The sequence below is a fragment of the Lactuca saligna genome, chromosome 8, assembly GCF_052625555.1.
Source record: "Lactuca saligna cultivar CGN05327 chromosome 8, ASM5262555v1, whole genome shotgun sequence".
NCBI lineage: Eukaryota > Viridiplantae > Streptophyta > Magnoliopsida > Asterales > Asteraceae > Lactuca > Lactuca saligna.
Window position 1 is genome coordinate 41,081,193 of NC_136424.1, and position 20,076 is coordinate 41,101,268.

A 20,076-nucleotide genomic window follows, 5' to 3' on the forward strand; every position below is an offset into this window, starting at 1 on the left:
ACGTTCCCCCGGTGGAGAGGGAGCGATTGATTCAGGAGTTCTTGACCGTTAAGCAGGGTACTGATTCCGTGGCAGTGATCACGCGGAAGTTTCATGAGAGGGCAATGTTCTGTCCTGAGCTGGTATCTACAGAGCAGTCGCGGATGAGCCGGTATTTGGGCGTTTTGAAGAGGGAGATTCGGGAGTTTGTGTCAAACTCCACCTATCGTACTTTCACTGAGCTTCAGGCGAACGCCAAGAAGCGCGAGATCGAGTTGGAGACTCAGGCGAGGGAGGAGGCTGAGTCTCGGCAGGTGGATCGACGGCCGGCTCAGTCTCAGCCGGCAGCCAAGCGGACTAAGTTCGCTGATTCGAGGATGGGAGGTCCGAAGGGTCGCACTTGCGTGAAGTGCGGCAGGAGTCACGAGGGGGTGTGTCGAGCTGGTGGTTGCTACAAGTGTAGCAAGGAGGGACATATTGCCAGGGATTGCCCTAAGGGGTTTATGGTTTGCTTTCACTGCAACCAGACAGGCCATCGGAAGGCCGAGTGTCCGCAGCTTCGTCAGGGAGCTACACCTACTACCAGGACTACTGAGACCCGACCGGCGAAGGTCGAGGCCCCGAGGGCTCGCGGGAGAGCCTTTCAGCTGACTGCGGAGGAGGTCCGCGCTGCGCCCGATGTTGTGGCAGGTATGTTAGCATTCACGTATTTACTTAAAGGTCGAAATGCTATGCTTATGTTAATGTATGTGTAGGTACTTTCCTTGTGAACTCTATGCCTGCTCTAGTGTTATTTGATTCGGGTGCGAGTAGATCGTTTGTATCGTTAGCTTTTAGTCAGCACATCGGCATTAGTCGTGAGCCGTTAAGTCGGCCTTTGAGCATTTCTATTGCGGCTGATAGGGTGGTTTGTGCTACGGAGGTTCTTCGAGGATGTGTGCTAGAGATCTTCCGGGTCGCGTTCCCGATTGACCTAATTCCTATTGCGATGGGGGATGTCTGTGTCATCGTAGGCATGGATTGGTTGAGCCGATTCAGCGCTGTCATCGACTGCGAGCGTCAGCTGGTGACTATACGAGACCCTAGTGGGGGAGTTCTTACGGTATACGACGAGGGTACCCGTTTTGGATCAGCCTTTGGTTCGGCCGCTAGGGCGAGGCAATGCCTACAACGGGGATGTAACGGTTTTGTGGCATATGTGATGGATACGCGGGAGATTTATGAGAGACCAAAGACTCTGAAGGAGGTTCCAGTGGTGCGCGAGTTTCCAGATGTTTTTCCCGAGGATTTGCCGGGAGTACCTCCTACGAGGCAAGTGGAGTTTGGTATCGATCTAGTTCCAGGGGCTGCGCCTATTGCGAAGGTGCCTTATCGTCTTGCACCTCCAGAGATCCAAGAGTTGTCCTTGCAACTTCAAGAGTTGTTGGGGAAGGGATTTATTCGGCCGAGTAGCTCGCCGTGGGGAGCACCGATTCTGTTCGTCAAGAAGAAGGATGGTTCACACCGGATGTGTATCGATTACCGGGAGCTGAACAAGGTGACGTTCAAGAACCGCTATCTGTTACCGAGGATCGATGATCTATTCGATCAGCTGCAAGGGGCATCTTGGTTTTCCAAGATTGATTTGAGATCAGGGTACCATCAGGTAAGAGTGCGGGATGAGGACGTCCAGAAGACAGCATTTAGGACGCGGTATGGGCATTACGAGTTTGTGGTGATGCCTTTTGGGCACACCAATGCCCCAACAGTGTTCATGGACCTCATGAACAGGGTATGCAGGCCGATGCTGGATCGGTCCGTGATTGTATTTATCGACGACATTCTGGTGTATTCGCGGTCTAGAGAGCAGCATGAGGGACATTTGAGGGAGGTCCTTGAGGTACTGAGGTCGGAGAAGCTATATGCAAAATTCTCCAAATGTGACTTCTGGTTACGGGAGGTCCAATTTCTGGGGCACGTTGTAAATCAGGCAGGGATATTGGTCGATCCGGCCAAGGTGGAAGCGGTGATGAGTTGGGAGGCACCGAAGTCACCTTCTGAGATCAGGAGTTTCCTTGGGTTGGCGGGGTACTATCGGAGGTTCATTAGGGACTTCTCCAAGATCGCGGTGCCGCTCACCAGATTGACCCGGAAGGGTGTTACATTTTCATGGGGACCCGAGCAGCAGACTTCCTTCGAGACACTTCGTCAAAGACTGTGCGAAGTCCCAGTATTAGCTCTCCCGGAAGGGATGGAGGACATTGTCGTATATTGCGACGCATCGATTTCAGGACTGGGTGCAGTGTTGATGCAGAGGGGCCATGTGATAGCCTATGCATCGAGGCAGCTGAAGCCTCACGAAGCGAGATATCCCACGCGTGACTTAGAGTTGGGGGCAGTAGTGTTCGCCCTCAAAATTTGGCGTCACTACCTGTACGGGGTTCGTTGTACCATATACACGGACCATAAGAGTTTGAAGTATTTGATGGATCAACCCAACCTAAACATGCATCAGAGGAGATGGTTAGACGTGGTTAAGGATTATGACTGTGAGATCCTATACCACCCAGGCAAGGCTAATGTGGTAGCCGATGCATTGAGTCGTAGGGCGGAGAGCACTCCATTGCGGGACGTATGTTTGAGATTGACGGTGATGACTCCGGTATTAGATTCTATTCGTGGGGCACAGGCCGAGGTTGTGAAATCTGGGATGCAGAAACAGGAGCGGGTCGTCGGGTTGATTTCAGAGTTCGTTATGGATGGACGGAGACTTCTGACATTTCAGGGTCGGATCTGGGTACCATTCGTGGGCGGTACGCGTGTTACTTTGATGGAGGAGGCACACAGATCGAAATTCTCGATCCATCCCGGTGCTACGAAAATGTATTTGGATTTGAGGAAGGAGTATTGGTGGCCTTGCATGAAGAGAGACGTCGCTTGGTTCGTTGAGAGGTGTTTGACCTGCCGTAGGGTTAAGGCCGAGCACCAGAGACCGCACGGTAAATTGCAACCCTTAGAGATTCCTGAGTGGAAGTGGGAGCAGATCACGATGGATTTCATCACCAAATTGCCGAGAACTGCCAGGGGAGTCGATGCGATTTGGGTGATTGTGGATAGGTTAACAAAGAGTGCACACTTCCTTGCCATTAGCGAAAGTTCATCAGCAGAGAAGTTGGCAGAGTTATACGTGAGAGAGATAGTATCTCGGCATGGAGTGCCGACCTCGATTGTTTCGGACCGCGATGTACGTTCCACTTCCAGGTTCTGGAAGAAATTCCATGAGGAGTTGGGTACTAAGCTGCATTTTAGTACCGCATACCATCCCCAGACCGACGGTCAGAGCGAGCGGACGATTCAGACATTGGAAGACATGCTTAGAGCGTGTGTGTTAGACTTCGGGGGTAGCTGGGATGCGCATCTGCCGTTGGCTGAGTTTTCCTACAACAACAGCCATCATTCGAGCATTGGTATGCCACCTTTTGAGTTGTTGTATGGTAGGAGGTGTCGGACTCCCATTTGCTGGGGAGAAGTGGGACAGAGAGTGATGGGCAGTACAGAGATCGTACTTCAGACGACCGAACAGATTCAACGGGTGAGGCAGAGGTTATTGACCGCCCAGAGCCGACAGAAGAGTTATGCGGACAGACGCCGGTCCGAGCTCGAATTCCAGGTCGGCGACTTCGTTCTCCTAAAGGTTTCTCCTTGGAAAGGAGTGATTCGGTTCAGAAAGAGGGGCAAATTGGGGCCCCGGTTCATAGGTCCATTCCGGGTAATTGCAAGGGTAGGTCGGGTAGCTTATCGGTTGGAGTTGCCAGCGGAGCTGAGTCAGATTCACAATACCTTTCACGTATCACAGTTGAGGAAGTGTATAGCCGATGAAGCGGCAGTGGTTCCGTTAGGGGATATTCAGGTGGATGCAAGCCTGAATTACGCTGAGAGACCAGTAGCTATCAAGGATCGGAAGATCAAGGTTCTACGGAACAAGGAGATACCCCTGGTGTTGGTTCAGTGGCAACATCGGAAGGGATCGGAGATGACTTGGGAGCCGGAAAGTGAAATGCGGGAGCAATATCCGGAGTTATTCGCAGAATGAGACTTCGAGGGCGAAGTCTAGTTCTAGTGGGGGAGATTTGTAACAGCCGGAATTTCAGGTATTTCTTTAAATTATTTTTGGGGCATATTTAGGAGGGGACTCGGTGAGTTGGTGCCTGACTCGCCGAGTAGGACCACGGTCTTGGTCACAGATTCGCGACGGGACTCGACGAGTCCATTAGGGACTCGGCGAGTTGACGCTGTTCAGCTGAAACCCTAGCCGTTTTGATTCTGAATCGTATATAATGTCTTTAGGGCCGTCATGTCTCGTCTTTTGGCCGATTGAAGATAACTCAGGAGTCTGTGGGCATTTGGAGCAAGGGTGAGGGCTAGTGGAAGCTTGAAGAGGTTGTTAGACAAGGAGAGGCAAGGTGGTGATCAAAGGAGGTTCAAGGGGTCGAGTTCTGAAGGTTGGGGACACAGGGAACACGTTTCCAGGTAATCTTCGGATCATATCTGTAGCTTTTACGTTGTATGCCAATCTAGGGTTTGGGAAACCCATTTAAGGATTTGATAGATTATAGTGTTGTTACAAGAGTTTAAACCCCTGAAATAGTATATGTGAAGGTCCAGGAAGCCCCATATCTATATATTATGGAATCATGCGAAGTACAGGAGGCAGTTGATTGATTGCATGGCGAGGACTCGCCGAATCCAATGATCAGACTCGGCGAGTAGCTTGAAGATTCACTAGGACTCGCCGAGTTGTTCTTCAGACTCAGCGAGTAGCTTGAAGACCTACTGGAACTCGTCGAGTCGTTCTTTAGACTCGGCGAGTGGGGTCGGGGTGTCTAGACTCGCCGAGTTGCCTTTGCACTCGACGAGTCCGGTCAAGTTGACCGTTGACCTGTATGTAATTTAGTAGGGTCAGTTGTCTTGTTTGATAAGATCATTAATAAAGGTATGTGGTATTATAGGGAGCCTGCAGATTAGTGGATCGAGTGCGAGTAGCTCAAAGGGTTTATAGCTTGCATACTACGAGGTGAGTCTTCTCACTATACTTCACCCGTAAGGGTTTGACTGCGTGACCGGAAGGTTGTATGTGTTATATTTATGCTATGTCTAGAGAGGTAGTTGCTTTATATGTGATGTATGCTTATATGTGAGGTATACTTATACGGGCCGGAAGGCGTGACTTTATGTGATAGAAAGAACGGTATGATGTATGACTTATGTGTTATGTGTGATATGTTATATGTGTTATGTTTTATACTATTATGGGCCGGAAGGCAAAATACTATGGGCCGGAAGGCAATGTAATACGGGCCGGAAGGCGATATGTTATGGGCCGGAAGGCGATTATGTTACGTGCCGGAAGGCAATGTTATGTGGACCGAAAGGTCCGGGCCGGAAGGCGTATGTGGGTAAGTCGTATACTGGGGAACTCACTAAGCATTTATGCTTACTAGTTGTGTTTATGTTTTTCAGGTACTAGCGATGACCGTGGGAAGGCGCCGGCGTGACACGTACACACTGCCATTGCTGAAGATCTTGAGGACTTATTATTTATACTTTTGCAATAAACTTGGAATAAACTCTTTTGTCGAATAATGATGTTTTATTTTAAATGAAAAATTTATTTGAAAATTTGAGCTGTTACAATTGGTATCAGAGCCTTGGTTTGAGGGATTCGGGTGTACTTTTGGGTGCAACTGAACTCAGACCGGGGATTTGAGGAAAAACCTTTTTAAATAATAAGGACACAACATTTCATAAATGGTAAGGCGGTAAAACAAGAATGGAGCAGTGTGTACGATCAGCCAGCGCCGAATGGTAAAGATCCCCAGAATACCTTACAATGTTATATTATGCACTGAATTATGAATTGTTATGCATGCTAGAAGACTAGGTATACATGATAGGACTAGAATGGCCTGTTTTGTGATGCCTTGTCTAGGGAGATTGCTTATATGAGATATTTGGTAGCGTGCAAGTAGATAGTGCATACTAGAGGTAGAGTACTCATTATTCGGGATTTGGGGAGGAAGATTTGGGACGAATACTGATACGGTGTGGTCGGTAGTATTGGGCCCGTACTACCGAAGACACCGGATCAGTGGAAGACCCAAGTAAGAATCCCTGGAAATCGGAGACTGAGTAGGGCGCGTATCGAGTACAATTGTACTTGGTGGAGTCTCTGATGATTTTATGTTGTATTTCAGAGACATCATGGTCATCACACGCAATGGGGCGAGTTCGAGCGGTGCGAGTGATGAGGAGATTCGTCAGATTATTCAGGAAGAGGTAGCTGCGGCGGTTCGGGCTGAGATCCCGGAGATGTTTGGGTCTATTAAGACCACTCTGATGGAAGAGTTTGAGGAGCGGTACGCCGCACTTACTGAAGCTGCAGTCGCTGCCGCTACCGCAGCTGTGGCTGCTGCTAGGCCGCAAGGGGGTGATTCATTACTATTCAGGGAATTCAGCAACACGAAACCCCCTGAATTTGATGGGACGCAGGATCCGATTGCGGCTATGAGGTGGATCGCCGACATCGAGGGGTGCTTTTATACTTGCTCATGCCCGGAGCACTTGAGGGTACGGTTCGCCTTGAACCAGCTCCGTCTGGGAGCGAAGGATTGGTGGAAGTTCGTGACGGCGAACTTCACTCAGGCAGAGATTTCAGCGGTGACATGGGAGAGGTTTACGGAGATGTTCAGGGATGAGTACGTTCCCCCGGTGGAGAGGGAGCGATTGATTCAGGAGTTCTTGACCCTTAAGCAGGGTACTGATTCCGTGGCAGTGATCACGCGGAAGTTTCATGAGAGGGCAATGTTCTGTCCTGAGCTGGTATCTACAGAGCAGTCGCGGATGAGCCGGTATTTGGGCGTTTTGAAGAGGGAGATTCGGGAGTTTGTGTCAAACTCCACCTATCATACTTTCACTGAGCTTCAGGCGAACGCCAGGAAACGCGAGATCGAGTTGGAGACTCAGGCGAGGGAGGAGGCTGAGTCTCGGCAGGTGGATCGATGGCCGGCTCAGTCTCAGCCGGCAGCCAAGCGGACTAAGTTCGCTGATTCGAGGATGGGAGGTCCGAAGGGTCGCACTTGCGTGAAGTGCGACAGGAGTCACGAGGGGGTGTGTCGAGCTGGTGGTTGCTACAAGTGTGGCAAGGAGGGACATATTGCCAGGGATTGCCCTAAGGGGTTTATGGTTTGCTTTCACTGCAACCAGACAGGCCATCGGAAGGCCGAGTGTCCGCAGTTTCGTCAGGGAGCTACACCTACTACCAGGACTACTGAGACCCGACCGGCGAAGGTCGAGGCCCCGAGGGCTCGCGGGAGAGCCTTTCAGCTGACTGCCGAGGAGGTCCGCGCTGTGCCCGATGTTGTGGCAGGTATGTTAGCATTCACGTATTTACTTAAAGGTCGAAATGCTATGCTTATGTTAATGTATGTGTAGGTACTTTCCTTGTGAACTCTATGCCTGCTCTAGTGTTATTTGATTCGGGTGCGAGTAGATCGTTTGTATCGTTAGCTTTTAGTCAGCACATCGGCATTAGTCGTGAGCCGTTAAGTCGGCCTTTGAGCATTTCTATTGCGGCTGAAAGGGTGGTTTGTGCTATGGAGGTTCTTCGAGGATGTGTGCTAGAGATCTTCGGGGTCGCGTTCCCGATTGACCTAATTCCTATTGCGATGGGAGATGTCTGTGTCATCGTAGGCATGGACTGGTTGAGCCGATTCAGCGCTGTCATCGACTGCGAGCGTCAGCTGGTGACTATACGAGACCCTAGTAGGGGAGTTCTTACGGTATACGGCGAGGGTACCCGTTCTGGATCAGCCTTTTGTTCGGCCGCTAGGGCGAGGCAATGCCTACAACGGGGATGTAACGGTTTTGTGGCATATGTGATGGATACGCGGGAGATTTCCGAGAGACCGAAGACTCTGAAGGAGGTTCCAGTGGTGCGCGAGTTTCCAGATGTTTTTCCCGAGGATTTGCCGGGAGTACCTCCTGCGAGGCAAGTGGAGTTTGGTATCGATCTAGTTCCAGGGGCTGTGCCTATTGCGAAGGTGCCTTATCGTCTTGCACCTCCAGAGATGCAAGAGTTGTCCTCGCAACTTCAAGAGTTGTTGGGGAAGGGATTTATTCGGCCGAGTAGCTCGCCGTGCGGAGCACCGATTCTGTTCGTCAAGAAGAAGGATGGTTCACACCGGATGTGTATCGATTACCGGGAGCTGAACAAGGTGACGGTCAAGAACCGCTATCCGTTACCGAGGATCGATGATCTATTCGATCAGCTGCAAGGGGCATCTTGGTTTTCCAAGATTGATTTGAGATCAGGGTACCATCAGGTAAGAGTGCGGGATTAGGACGTCCAGAAGACAGCATTTAGGACGCGGTATGGGCATTACGAGTTTGTGGTGATGCCTTTTGGGCTCACCAATGCCCCAGCAGTGTTCATGGACCTCATGAACAGGGTATGCAGGCCGATGCTGGATCGGTCCGTGATTGTATTTATCGATGACATTCTGGTGTATTCGCGGTCTAGAGAGCAACATGAGGGACATTTGAGGGAGGTCCTTGAGGTACTGAGGTCGGAGAAGCTATATGCAAAATTCTCCAAATGTGACTTCTGGTTACGGGAGGTCCAATTTCTGGGGCACGTTGTAAATCAGGCAGGGATATTGGTCGATCCGGCCAAGGTGGAAGCGGTGATGAGTTGGGAGGCACCGAAGTCACCTTCTGAGATCAGGAGTTTCCTTGGGTTGGCGGGGTACTATCGGAGGTTCATTAGGGACTTCTCCAAGATCGCGGTGCCGCTCACCAGATTGACCCGGAAGGGTGTTACATTTTCATGGGGACCCGAGCAGCAGACTTCCTTCGAGACACTTCGTCAGAGACTGTGCGAAGCCCCAGTATTAGCTCTCCCGGAAGGGATGGAGGACTTTGTCGTATATTGCGACGCATCGATTTCAGGACTGGGTGCAGTGTTGATGCATAGGGGCCATGTGATAGCCTATGCATCGAGGCAGCTGAAGCCTCACGAAGCGAGATATCCCACGCGTGACTTAGAGTTGGGGGCAGTAGTGTTCGCCCTCAAAATTTGGCGTCACTACCTGTACGGGGTTCGTTGTACCATATACACGGACCATAAGAGTTTGAAGTATTTGATGGATCAACCCAACCTAAACATGCGTCAGAGGAGATGGTTAGACGTGGTTAAGGATTATGACTGTGAGATCCTATACCACCCAGGCAAGGCTAATGTGGTAGCCGATGCATTGAGTCGTAGGGCGGAGAGCACTCCATTGCGGGACGTATGTTTGAGATTGACGGTGATGACTCCGGTATTAGATGCTATTCGTGGGGCACAGGCCGAGGTTGTGAAATCTGGGATGCAGAAACAGGAGCGGGTCGTCGGGTTGATTTCAGAGTTCGTTATGGATGGACGGAGACTTCTGACATTTCAGGGTCGGATCTGGGTACCATTCGTGGGCGGTACGCATGTTACTTTGATGGAGGAGGCACACAGATCGAAATTCTCGATCCATCCCGGTGCTACGAAAATGTATTTGGATTTGAGGAAGGAGTATTGGTGGCCTTGCATGAAGAGAGACGTCGCTTGGTTCGTTGAGAGGTGTTTGACCTGCCGTAGGGTTAAGGCCGAGCACCAGAGACCGCACGGTAAATTGCAACCCTTAGAGATTCCTGAGTGGAAGTGGGAGCAGATCACGATGGATTTCATCACCAAATTGCTGAGAACTGCCAGGGGAGTCGATGCGATTTGGGTGATTGTGGATAGGTTAACAAAGAGTGCACACTTCCTTGCCATTAGCGAAAGTTCATCAGCAGAGAAGTTGGCAGAGATCTCGGCATGGAGTGCCGACCTCGATTGTTTCGGACCGCGATGTACGTTCCACTTCCAGGTTCTGGAAGAAATTCCATGAGGAGTTGGGTACTAAGCTGCATTTTAGTACCGCATACCATCCCCAGACCGACGGTCAGAGCGAGCGGACGATTCAGACATTGGAAGACATGCTTAGAGCGTGTGTGTTAGACTTCGGGGGTAGCTGGGATGCGCATCTGCCGTTGGCTGAGTTTTCCTACAACAACAGCCATCATTCGAGCATTGGTATGCCACCTTTTGAGTTGTTGTATGGTAGGAGGTGTCGGACTCCCATTTGCTGGGGAGAAGTGGGATAGAGAGTGATGGGCAGTACAGAGATCGTACTTCAGACGACCGAACAGATTCAACGGGTGAGGCAGAGGTTATTGACCGCCCAGAGCCGACAGAAGAGTTATGCAGACAGACGCCGGTCCGAGCTCGAATTCCAGGTTGGCGACTTCGTTCTCCTAAAGGTTTCTCCTTGGAAAGGAGTGATTCGGTTCAGAAAGAGGGGCAAATTGGGGCCCCGGTTCATAGGTCCATTCCGGGTAATTGCAAGGGTAGGTCGGGTAGCTTATCGGTTGGAGTTGCCAGCGGAGCTGAGTCAGATTCACAATACCTTTCACGTATCACAGTTGAGGAAGTGTATAGCCGATGAAGCGGCAGTGGTTCCGTTAGGGGATATTCAGGTGGATGCAAGCCTGAATTACGCTGAGAGACCAGTAGCTATCAGGGATCGGAAGATCAAGGTTCTACGGAACAAGGAGATACCCCTGGTGTTGGTTCAGTGGCAACATCGGAAGGGATCGGAGATGACTTGGGAGCCGGAAAGTGAAATGCGGGAGCAATATCCGGGGTTATTCGCAGAATGAGACTTCGAGGGCGAAGTCTAGTTCTAGTGGGGGAGAGTTGTAACAGCCGGAATTTCAGGTATTTCTTTAAATTATTTTTGGGGCATATTTAGGAGGGGACTCGGTGAGTTGGTGCCTGACTCGCCGAGTAGGACCACGGTCTTGGTCACAGATTCGCGACGGGACTCGACGAGTCCATTAGGGACTCGGCGAGTCGACGCTGTTCAGCTGAAACCCTAGCCGTTTTGATTCTGAATCGTATATAATGTCTTTAGGGCCGTCATGTCTCGTCTTTTGGCCGATTGAAGATAACTCAGGAGTCTGTGGGCATCTGGAGCAAGGGTGAGGGCTAGTGGAAGCTTGAAGAGGTTGTTAGACAAGGAGAGGCAAGGTGGTGATCAAAGGAGGTTCAAGGGGTCGAGTTCTGAAGGTTGGGGACACAGGGAACACGTTTCCAGGTAATCTTCAGATCATATCTGTAGCTTTTACGTTGTATGCGAATCTAGGGTTTGGGAAACCCATTTAAGGATTTGATAGATTATAGTGTTGTTACAAGAGTTTAAACCCCTGAAATAGTATATGTGAAGGTCCAGGAAGCCCCATATCTATATATTATGGAATCATGCGAAGTACATGAGGCAGTTGATTGATTGCATTGCGAGGACTCGCCGAGTCCAATGATCAGACTCGGCGAGTAGCTTGCAGATTCACTAGGACTCGCCGAGTTGTTCTTCAGACTCGGCGAGTAGCTTGAAGACCTACTGGAACTCGTCGAGTCGTTCTTTAGACTCGGCGAGTGGGGTCGGGGTGTCTAGACTCGCCGAGTTGCCTTTGCACTCGACGAGTCCGGTCAAGTTGACCGTTGACCTGTATGTAATTTAGTAGGGTCAGTTGTCTTGTTTGATAAGATCATTAATAAAGGTATGTGGTATTATAGGGAGCCTGCAGATTAGTGGATCGAGTGCGAGTAGCTCGAAGGGTTTATAGCTTGCATACTACGAGGTGAGTCTTCTCACTATACTTCACCCGTAAGGGTTTGACTGCGTGACCGGAAGGTTGTATGTGTTATATTTATGCTATGTCTAGAGAGGTAGTTGCTTTATATGTGATGTATGCTTATATGTGAGGTATACTTATACGGGCCGGAAGGCGTGACTTTATGTGATAGAAAGAACGGTATGATGTATGACTTATGTGTTATGTGTGATATGTTATATGTGTTATGTTTTATACTATTATGGGCCGGAAGGCAAAATACTATGGGCCGGAAGGCAATGTAATACGGGCCGGAAGGCGATATGTTATGGGCCGGAAGGCGATTATGTTACGGGCCGGAAGGCAATGTTATGTGGACCGAAAGGTCCGGGCCAGAAGGCGTATGTGGGTAAGTCGTATACTGGGGAACGCACTAAGCATTTATGCTTACTAGTTGTGTTTATGTTTTTCAGGTACTAGCGATGACCGTGGGAAGGCGCCGGCGTGACACGTACACACTACCATTGCTGAAGATCTTGAGGACTTATTATTTATACTTTTGCAATAAACTTGGAATAAACTCTTTTGTCGAATAATGATGTTTTATTTTAAATGAAAAATTTATTTGAAAATTTGAGCTGTTACAAACTCTCCATGTTGAACCTTTTCAACACCTTATCCAAGTAGATACTCTGACTAAGTCCAATTAGTCTTCTACTCCTTTCTCTTAATATCCTTATCCCTAGGATATAGGTAGCCTCCCCTAGGTCCTTCATAGCAAAGCACTTCCCAAGCCAGGACTTAACCTCCTGCAAGGTTGGGATGTCATTTCCTATGAGTAGTATGTCATCCACATACAGTACCAAGAAGCTAACTATACTCCCACTAGCTCTGACATACACGCAAGACTCATCTTCGCTTCTCGAGAAGCCAAACTCTTTTACCTTCTCATCAAAACAAAGATTCCAGCTACGAGATGCTTGTTTTAATCCATAAATGGATTTCTCAAGCTTGCATACTCTTTTAGGGTACTCTGCATTGACAAAACCCTCTGGTTGATTCATGTACACATCCTCAGCCAACTTTCCATTAAGGAAAGCGGTTTTGACATCCATTTGCCATATTTCATAATCATGAAATGCTGCAATGGCTAACATAATCCTAATAGACTTAATCTTGGCTACCGGCGAGAAGGTTTCATCATAATCAATACCTTGAGTTTGAGTAAAACCCTTCGCAACCAGTCGAGCCTTATAAGTATGCACTTTTCCTTCCATGTCTGTCTTCTTCTTGAAGATCCATTTGCACCCGACTGTTTTACAGCCTGGTACATTGTCAACCAAGTTCCAAACTTGATTGTCATACATGGACTGTATCTCGCTGTCCATAGCCTCCTTCCATTTAGCAGACTCCGGGCCTGCCATGGCTTCCTTAACACTGCTAGGTTCATCCAAATTTACTAGTGTATTATCACTAATAAACGTATCACCTTCCATAGTAATATGAAAACCATAATAAAACGAAGGTGTGTTCCTAACCCATGTGCAACGCCTCGGAGGTACAGACTCGTCAGCTTGATCAACAGGAGTTTCCTCCTCAGGTTGATTTCTAGTGTCTGAGGTTCCTTCACCAATTGATTCTTGAATTTCTTCAAGATCAATCTTCCTCCCACTGTCTCCTTGGCTTATAGATTCTTTCTCGCGAAAGATCCCTCCTCGTGCTACAAAGACCACATTCTCACTGGGTCTGTAGAAGAGGTAACCAAAGGATTTCTGTGGGTAGCCGATGAAAATACACCTTTCACTTCGGGGTTCAAGCTTATCATGAGTTTCACGCCTCACGAAGGCTTCGCAACCCCAAATTTTGATGTGGTCCAAATTGGGAACCTTCCCAGTCCACATCTCATGAGGTGTTTTGGTAACCTTCTTTGTAGGGACTAGATTAAGGATATGGGCGGCAGTCTCTAAGGCATACCCCCAAAAAGAGATTGGTAACGAAACTCGACTCATCATAGAGCGAACCATGTCCAACAAAGTTCGATTACGCCTCTCAGCCACACCATTCAGCTGTGGTGTCCTGGGAGAAGTCAATTGTGAGACAATCCCACACTCCTTAAGATAGTCAAGGAACTCGGTACTAAGATACTCACCACCTCGATCGGATCGAAGCATCTTAATATTCCTGCCCAATTGATTTTCTACTTCCTGCTTGAATTCCTTAAACCTTTCAAAGGTTTCAGACTTATGTTTGATTAAGTAGACATACCCATATCTACTAAAATCATCAATAAAAGTCACATAATACCGATTAGCATCCCTTGTGGCGGTTTTGAATGGCCCACATACATCAGTATGTATTAGGTCCAACAAACCTTCACCCCTCTCACAAGTGCCAGTGAAGGGTGATTTTCTCATTTTTCCAAGTAGACAAGATTCACAACTATCATCTGATTTAAGGTCAAATGATTCCAAGACTCCACTCTTTTGGAGTTGGCCTATGCGTTTCTTGTTTACATGTCCAAGACAACAATGCCACAATGATGCTTTATCTAGGCTAGTAGAAGAATCAATATACAACACATTATTTCCTAAGTTGTCTACAATCGACACAGTTTCATACACACCATCACAAGGTAACGCTTTAAAATAAAACACATTTTTATAGAAAGCATTAATACCACCACATTCATTATCAAACGAAAAGGTAAAACCTTGTTTGTACAAAGCATGAAAAGAAATAATATTCCTCGCCATTTCAAACGAGTACACACATTTATTCAAATCTAATTTTAACCCATTATTAAGCAACAAAGTATAAACTCCAATCTTGGAAACAGGTGAAGCCTTCCTATTCCCCATGATTAAGTTTATCTTCCCGTGCTCCCCATCCTCACTTCTTCTTAGGCCCTGCAAATCAGAACATATGTGAATAACACATCCTGTATCAAGCACCCAAGAGTTAGAGTATGTTGAGTAATTAGACAATATAGTGTAAATACCTGCATAGGTGGGTTTCACTTTCCCATCCTTTAGATCCTGCAAGTACTTAGGGCAGTTTCGCTTCCAATGTGCCTTTTCATGGCAATAAAAGCATTCAGTATCCTTGGGAATGGAAGAAGGAGTGGCAGAACTGCTCTTGGTCTTTGATGAGGAGCCTTCAAGAGACTTTCCCTTGGTACCCTTTGAAGGGTGCTTCCTCTTTTTCCCTTTGCCTTGCTCAATAGCTAAAACAGGGGTAGAAGTTGGAGTAGGACTAGTAGAGGTAACAACCGCTTTACCCTTAAGACCGGTTTCAGCGGTCTTCAAGAGTCCTTGAAGCTTGCTGAGGGTAACTTCCTCCTTGTTCATACGATATGTCATTCGAAAATGATCATAACAAGAAGGCAAGGAGTGCAAAATGATGTCAATTGCCAACTCCTCGGGGATGTTAACATTCAGCTTCAGCAAACGGTCCACATACCTTTGCATCTTTTGCATGTGGCCCGTGACGGATTCACCATCCTTCATGCGGGTAGTTATTATGGAGGAGATTAATTCATACCGCTCCTGACGAGCACTCTGATGGTACCTTTCCATCAGGTCTTGGTGCATCTCAAAAAGGTAGAAATCTTCATACGACTATTGGAGCTCGGCTGTCATCGTGGCCATCATGATACATGCCACCTTAGTAGCATCTCTCTCATGAGTCCTGAATTCAACGATCTCCTCAGGAGTAGCAGTAGACTCATCAAGTTCTTTTAACTCCTTATCGAGGACATATTCCTTGTCCTCGTAACGAGTAACCATCCTGATGTTCCTAATCCAATCCATGAAGTTGGAACCATCAAAGATGACCCTCCCACAAAGATTCATGAGAGAGAAAGAACTAGTTGGGTTAGAGCCTGAAGCATTAGTGTTGGAAGACATTTGAAAGAAGAGAGTAAGTTTAGATTAGATATTTAGGATCCTTAATAAGACACCCAAATGTAATATTAAGGCTGGGATCCAATCACAATATATTACACTTAGAAGAGGGATGCCGTAATCTAAGTAATAATATATTTGAAAGGTAGGTGAATGACGATTCACCAATTTCCACCATGAAAACGAAATGATTTATTAGGTTTAATTGGATTTGAAATTCCTAGATTCTTTTGAGATTCATTGAACTTTTCAATGGCATGTTTCAATCTCGATTGTGCCCTTCAAGTTTTGTGACTGGGATGCCGAGGATCACAAAACAAGGTGTGAATAACCATGCTAATTCACTTGGTACTCTTAATATTATCACCTAATCAATGTGCCGGTTAACCACACACGCTCCATTGATCTATGACAAACATTAAGTTACCCTTCGTGATCCTTACTAGTCCTAGTTAGTGTGCCGGTTAACCACACACGCTTCACCAACGACTTGGTAAGGTACAAAGTGTGAATTCCATGGATTAGCACCATGTTCACATTTTCCTAAAATAACTAAGATTGGGAATTAAAAGAGTTTAGTTATTTTATAATATTCATTATACTTTTAATGAGGATTTAAAGTCATTGTTCTACCCGTTCGGCTAACGACCCTCCACCGATCAAGCAAGCGGTGGGTGAGAGTATACACCCATTAAGTCGCCATTTTATAGGCAACAACCTTATACCCACCTTATAGACCGGCTTCGTGAATGAGGCCTACTAACGGTAAAACGACTTATTCTTATACATATATATAATAATTAACCATTAATGTTATAAATAGTATAAGGGTTGAATTTTAACTATTAAAACTCTAAGGTTTGGAATTAAAGTTTATTAAAGTGTGTGAAACTTTACAAATTCCAAAACTTGAGGGCAAGTTTTGTAACTTTGCAAAACTCTTCATTTCATAACTTATGAATTAAAAGTTCATAAAAATGAAGACTCTTCATTTTCATGTAACTTATGTGTTTTAAGTGTGTGTTAATGAAAGTGACCTTTGGTAATCCATAACTTGAGGACAAATTATGGACTCCATTAAAACACATAAATGATCAAGAATTAATCCTAAACAATTCAGCAAATAATTCCTATCATTTTCTAAATTCATAAGAACATGAACATGATCATCAAAATTCAAGAATTATATGAACACATAAAATCATGGAATTTTGATATATGCTATTGTAAATGGATTAGAACAACCATTACACCAACTAAAATAAGTTTTATAACACCAAAACAATTTAGGGTAATGTTTCTAGTCCATTTCCAGCAGCAAAAGTCGAGATTCTGCATTCTTTCGATCCTACTCGTCGAGTGCATGAACTTACTCGTCGAGTAGGTTGAAGTTTGCCTTGGACTCGTCGAGTCCCCCCAATGGACTCGGCGAGTCCACCATGCTGACAGCAACGATTTTGACTTTTTTCACTATTTTGCATCAAGTATCAAACAAGCAAGCCTAGGCTCTGATACCACTGTCAGGTTTTGAGCAATCTAACACTTCCTAAGTGTGCATGCAACCCTAATAAACCTTGGATCTATGTTTGTCTAAATACATGCAAAATAATAATTTTCCAAGGTTTATAACCTATCTAACATGGCATGGGGAACATTTCAACATAAAAGAGTTAGAAGAGATTACATACCTTTTGGTGAGTTTGGTTCTAAGGAGTTTGAGGGCCAAGTACCAGTAGTGTGAATGCCTCAAATGGAATCACAAACACCACAAACTCTTGGAAAACTTTGAGAGAGTGTACACCTTGTATAAAAATCGGCCACACACATGCACACACACACACACACACACACTAGTTCACTAGTTTTCTCTTAGGCTCCATTTCATGCTCCATAAGCATGCTTATATAGTGTGCATGGTTAGGGTGAAACCCTAATAACCCATGTCTTTTCCTTTTCCAAGGATCCATGGGTTAAAAGCTCCATGGATCATCCATGGACTTCCACATAAGCCTAGACCATTAACAAATGAGTATTAGCCCACACTATATAAAACAAATAGCCCATAATTTAATTAGTCTTCCTTTTAATCTCTAAATTAATTCATAATTAATTTAAGACTAAAACTAATTAAATAACGTAACTTCGTATTAATATATTATAACTCATAATATATTAATAAACATATGTGTATAACTCTCATAAAATTATCCATAATAGTTTGGATGAGATGCAACCTAAATGGACCATGCCGGTCGGGTCAAGTATATACCAAATAAGTTATGGACTTAGACACCTTATCCAACACTTTCAAGGTGGGCCCCATGGGAATTCTGTATATTGGGTACCTGATAAAAAGCATCAAAAAAGGGTCATTTAGTAGTAGCATATTATGTGAGAAAGAGCAAGTAGCAAAGACCATATTAAGAATCTGTTTGATTGGATGGAATGGAATGGAATCACAAAGGAATGGAATGAGTTGTGATCATATTTGGTTGGTCTGTAGCAATGGAATGAATCATTCCATTCCTTCCCAAACTTATTAGCAATCATACCAAGCGACAGAAAGCCAACTAGATGGCAGCAAGTCACAACTTCTTAGACTTTTCAATTCAGGGAAACGTTGTGCAAGATCAAGTATCTGTTGCAACCAGAAAACAGAACTAAACTAGTTATCCAAAGATTTATAAATAAAGAATAAAACCCACTTTCTTTGTTTTTTTTAAAGCTAACCTTATCACACAAAGGTTCTCTGCCCAAAGGCTGACTATGTTCCATGTACTCAAATATCAAGCAACTTTGAGTGGTGGCAGAATCACTATCATCACTAGAAAAGTCTTCTTGAACTACATTGTTCTCATCATTCATTGACAAATGATCTATTCGGTGAAGAATGTCATTCTTTGGGTGATGATTATTACTCTTCTCCCTTAGATAATGTAAAGAACCCTTTTCCTGTTCATAATCACTGCTCCCATCACTACTTGAATCCGTAAATGAGTTATCATCAATATCCTCAGTTAGTTGCCTGTAAAGCAACAGAATAACTACATTATTTAAATTTCATAAAGAAGCATAATAGATGCTACTAGTTGAAAAGGAGCCTGTCATAACCCTAAACAAGAAAGAGGAAGAAAGGAAGATATTTACTGTTCCAGTACCTGGAATTTATTGAAGACTTCAAAGGGTCTACATATATTTGAATTCCAGATAAATAAGGCACATAATATTGGATCACACAATTAGCTTCATTCAATATTAAAGGAACTCCAGCACCATAAGCACTCCACTCCTTGAAAGATTCCCACAACTACAATACCCCTGTTTATACATGATTACTGAACATTAACCATTTTATTATACTCTAATTCTTTTTGGAAGATGGTGTGCTTTAGCAGAAACACATATATTTTGATTGTCAAAATATGGAATCCTTGATTAAACAATAGAAATATAACATCAAAGGCAAACTCTGTTCACTCATAAAAACTGAAAGGCCACCCTCAGGGCTCACTGAATAATAATTCAAGCTGACTTCATTTGCTTTCAAACATGAATTTCGGAGTAGTGCCAATGGAGAAAGAGAAAACCACAGCTAAAATGTAAAGTAAATTATACTACTAAATTATAAATCAAAAATCTGATTAATTGACTGTCGCATACTCAAATTGAATAAACAAATGTTCCTATAAGTTACTTTACTCCATGATATAACGAATTAGCAATACAAGTATAAACTGAGACGACTAATTTGAATTAATTCAACTCATTTCAATATAAAAGATTAATATCGGTACAGACCTTGGAGAGATGTTGAACAGGAACAGAAGGCGTAACAGTTTCCAAAAACCATTCAAGATTACACAACGATGATGTTGTCGGCACCGCCACCACTGAGGATTCCAACGGCTCCGGATTTGATGTGGCTGCATGAGTTGATTCTCCGGCTCCTCCCTGATAGAAGATGTCGTAGATTGGGTCGGAGTAACGTTACTTTGAGCTCTATGGAGGTTCTCTTGATGCTGACGAATCCTTCTCGCTTTCGCCGGCATGTAAAACCTATCCTCTCCACCACTACTATGTCCATGCTGCAATCCAGCGCCCAACATCTTCACTAAAACCCTAAGTTACAAATCCTTCGATCTCACCAATAAAACCGGTCACGAAAGCTACGATTTGTAGACAAATTTAAAAGTCAATGAGTTTGATTTTGATTCATTTTTTTGTTAAAGATAAATTAACAAAAAAAAAGAACAAAACTTTTTGTAAACGAATCGTTAAAACAAGATGAAAATCAGCCGATTAAAGAAGGAGTTGACGGATTCAGAAAAACCCTGCAATTTGACAAAATCAAACGAAATCAAACAAAAGCAATGATTGTGTGAGAAATTCAACAAGAGCTGACGAAGAATTAGTCAAATGGGAAGGAGGAAGAGCGGATATCCTTAGACGACGGCTTAGGGTTTGCAGATGGTGG

General features: G+C 45.4%; 1 protein-coding gene across 1 annotated transcript; it reads right to left on the reverse strand.

Annotated features, from left to right (window-relative positions):
- Window positions 1–17,859: 17,859 nt before the first annotated feature.
- On the reverse strand, window positions 17,860–19,686 carry LOC145009576 (uncharacterized). The gene is made up of 7 exons (XM_078968249.1): window positions 19,627–19,686; window positions 19,401–19,553; window positions 19,114–19,194; window positions 18,761–18,909; window positions 18,333–18,627; window positions 18,155–18,240; window positions 17,860–17,947 (listed from the first exon to the last, which is right to left on the reverse strand). Exons 1-7 carry the CDS (start codon window positions 19,684–19,686, stop codon window positions 17,860–17,862), a joined length of 912 nt encoding a protein of 303 aa, XP_078824375.1.
- Window positions 19,687–20,076: the final 390 nt, after the last annotated feature.

What these genes read in the sequence shown, in the direction of transcription:
- LOC145009576 (XM_078968249.1), bottom strand. Translation starts at nt 19,686, where the DNA reads ATGGACATAGTAGTGGTGGAGAGGATAGGTTTTACATGCCGGCGAAAG. An exon ending in GGCGAAAGCGAGAAGGATTC is followed by an intron (nt 19,554 to 19,626) that starts GTCAGCATCAAG and finishes ATCTTCTATCAG; the next exon opens with GGAGGAGCCGGAGAATCAAC. An exon ending in AAGTCTTCAATAAATTCCAG is followed by an intron (nt 18,628 to 18,760) that starts GTACTGGAACAG and finishes GTTGCTTTACAG; the next exon opens with GCAACTAACTGAGGATATTG.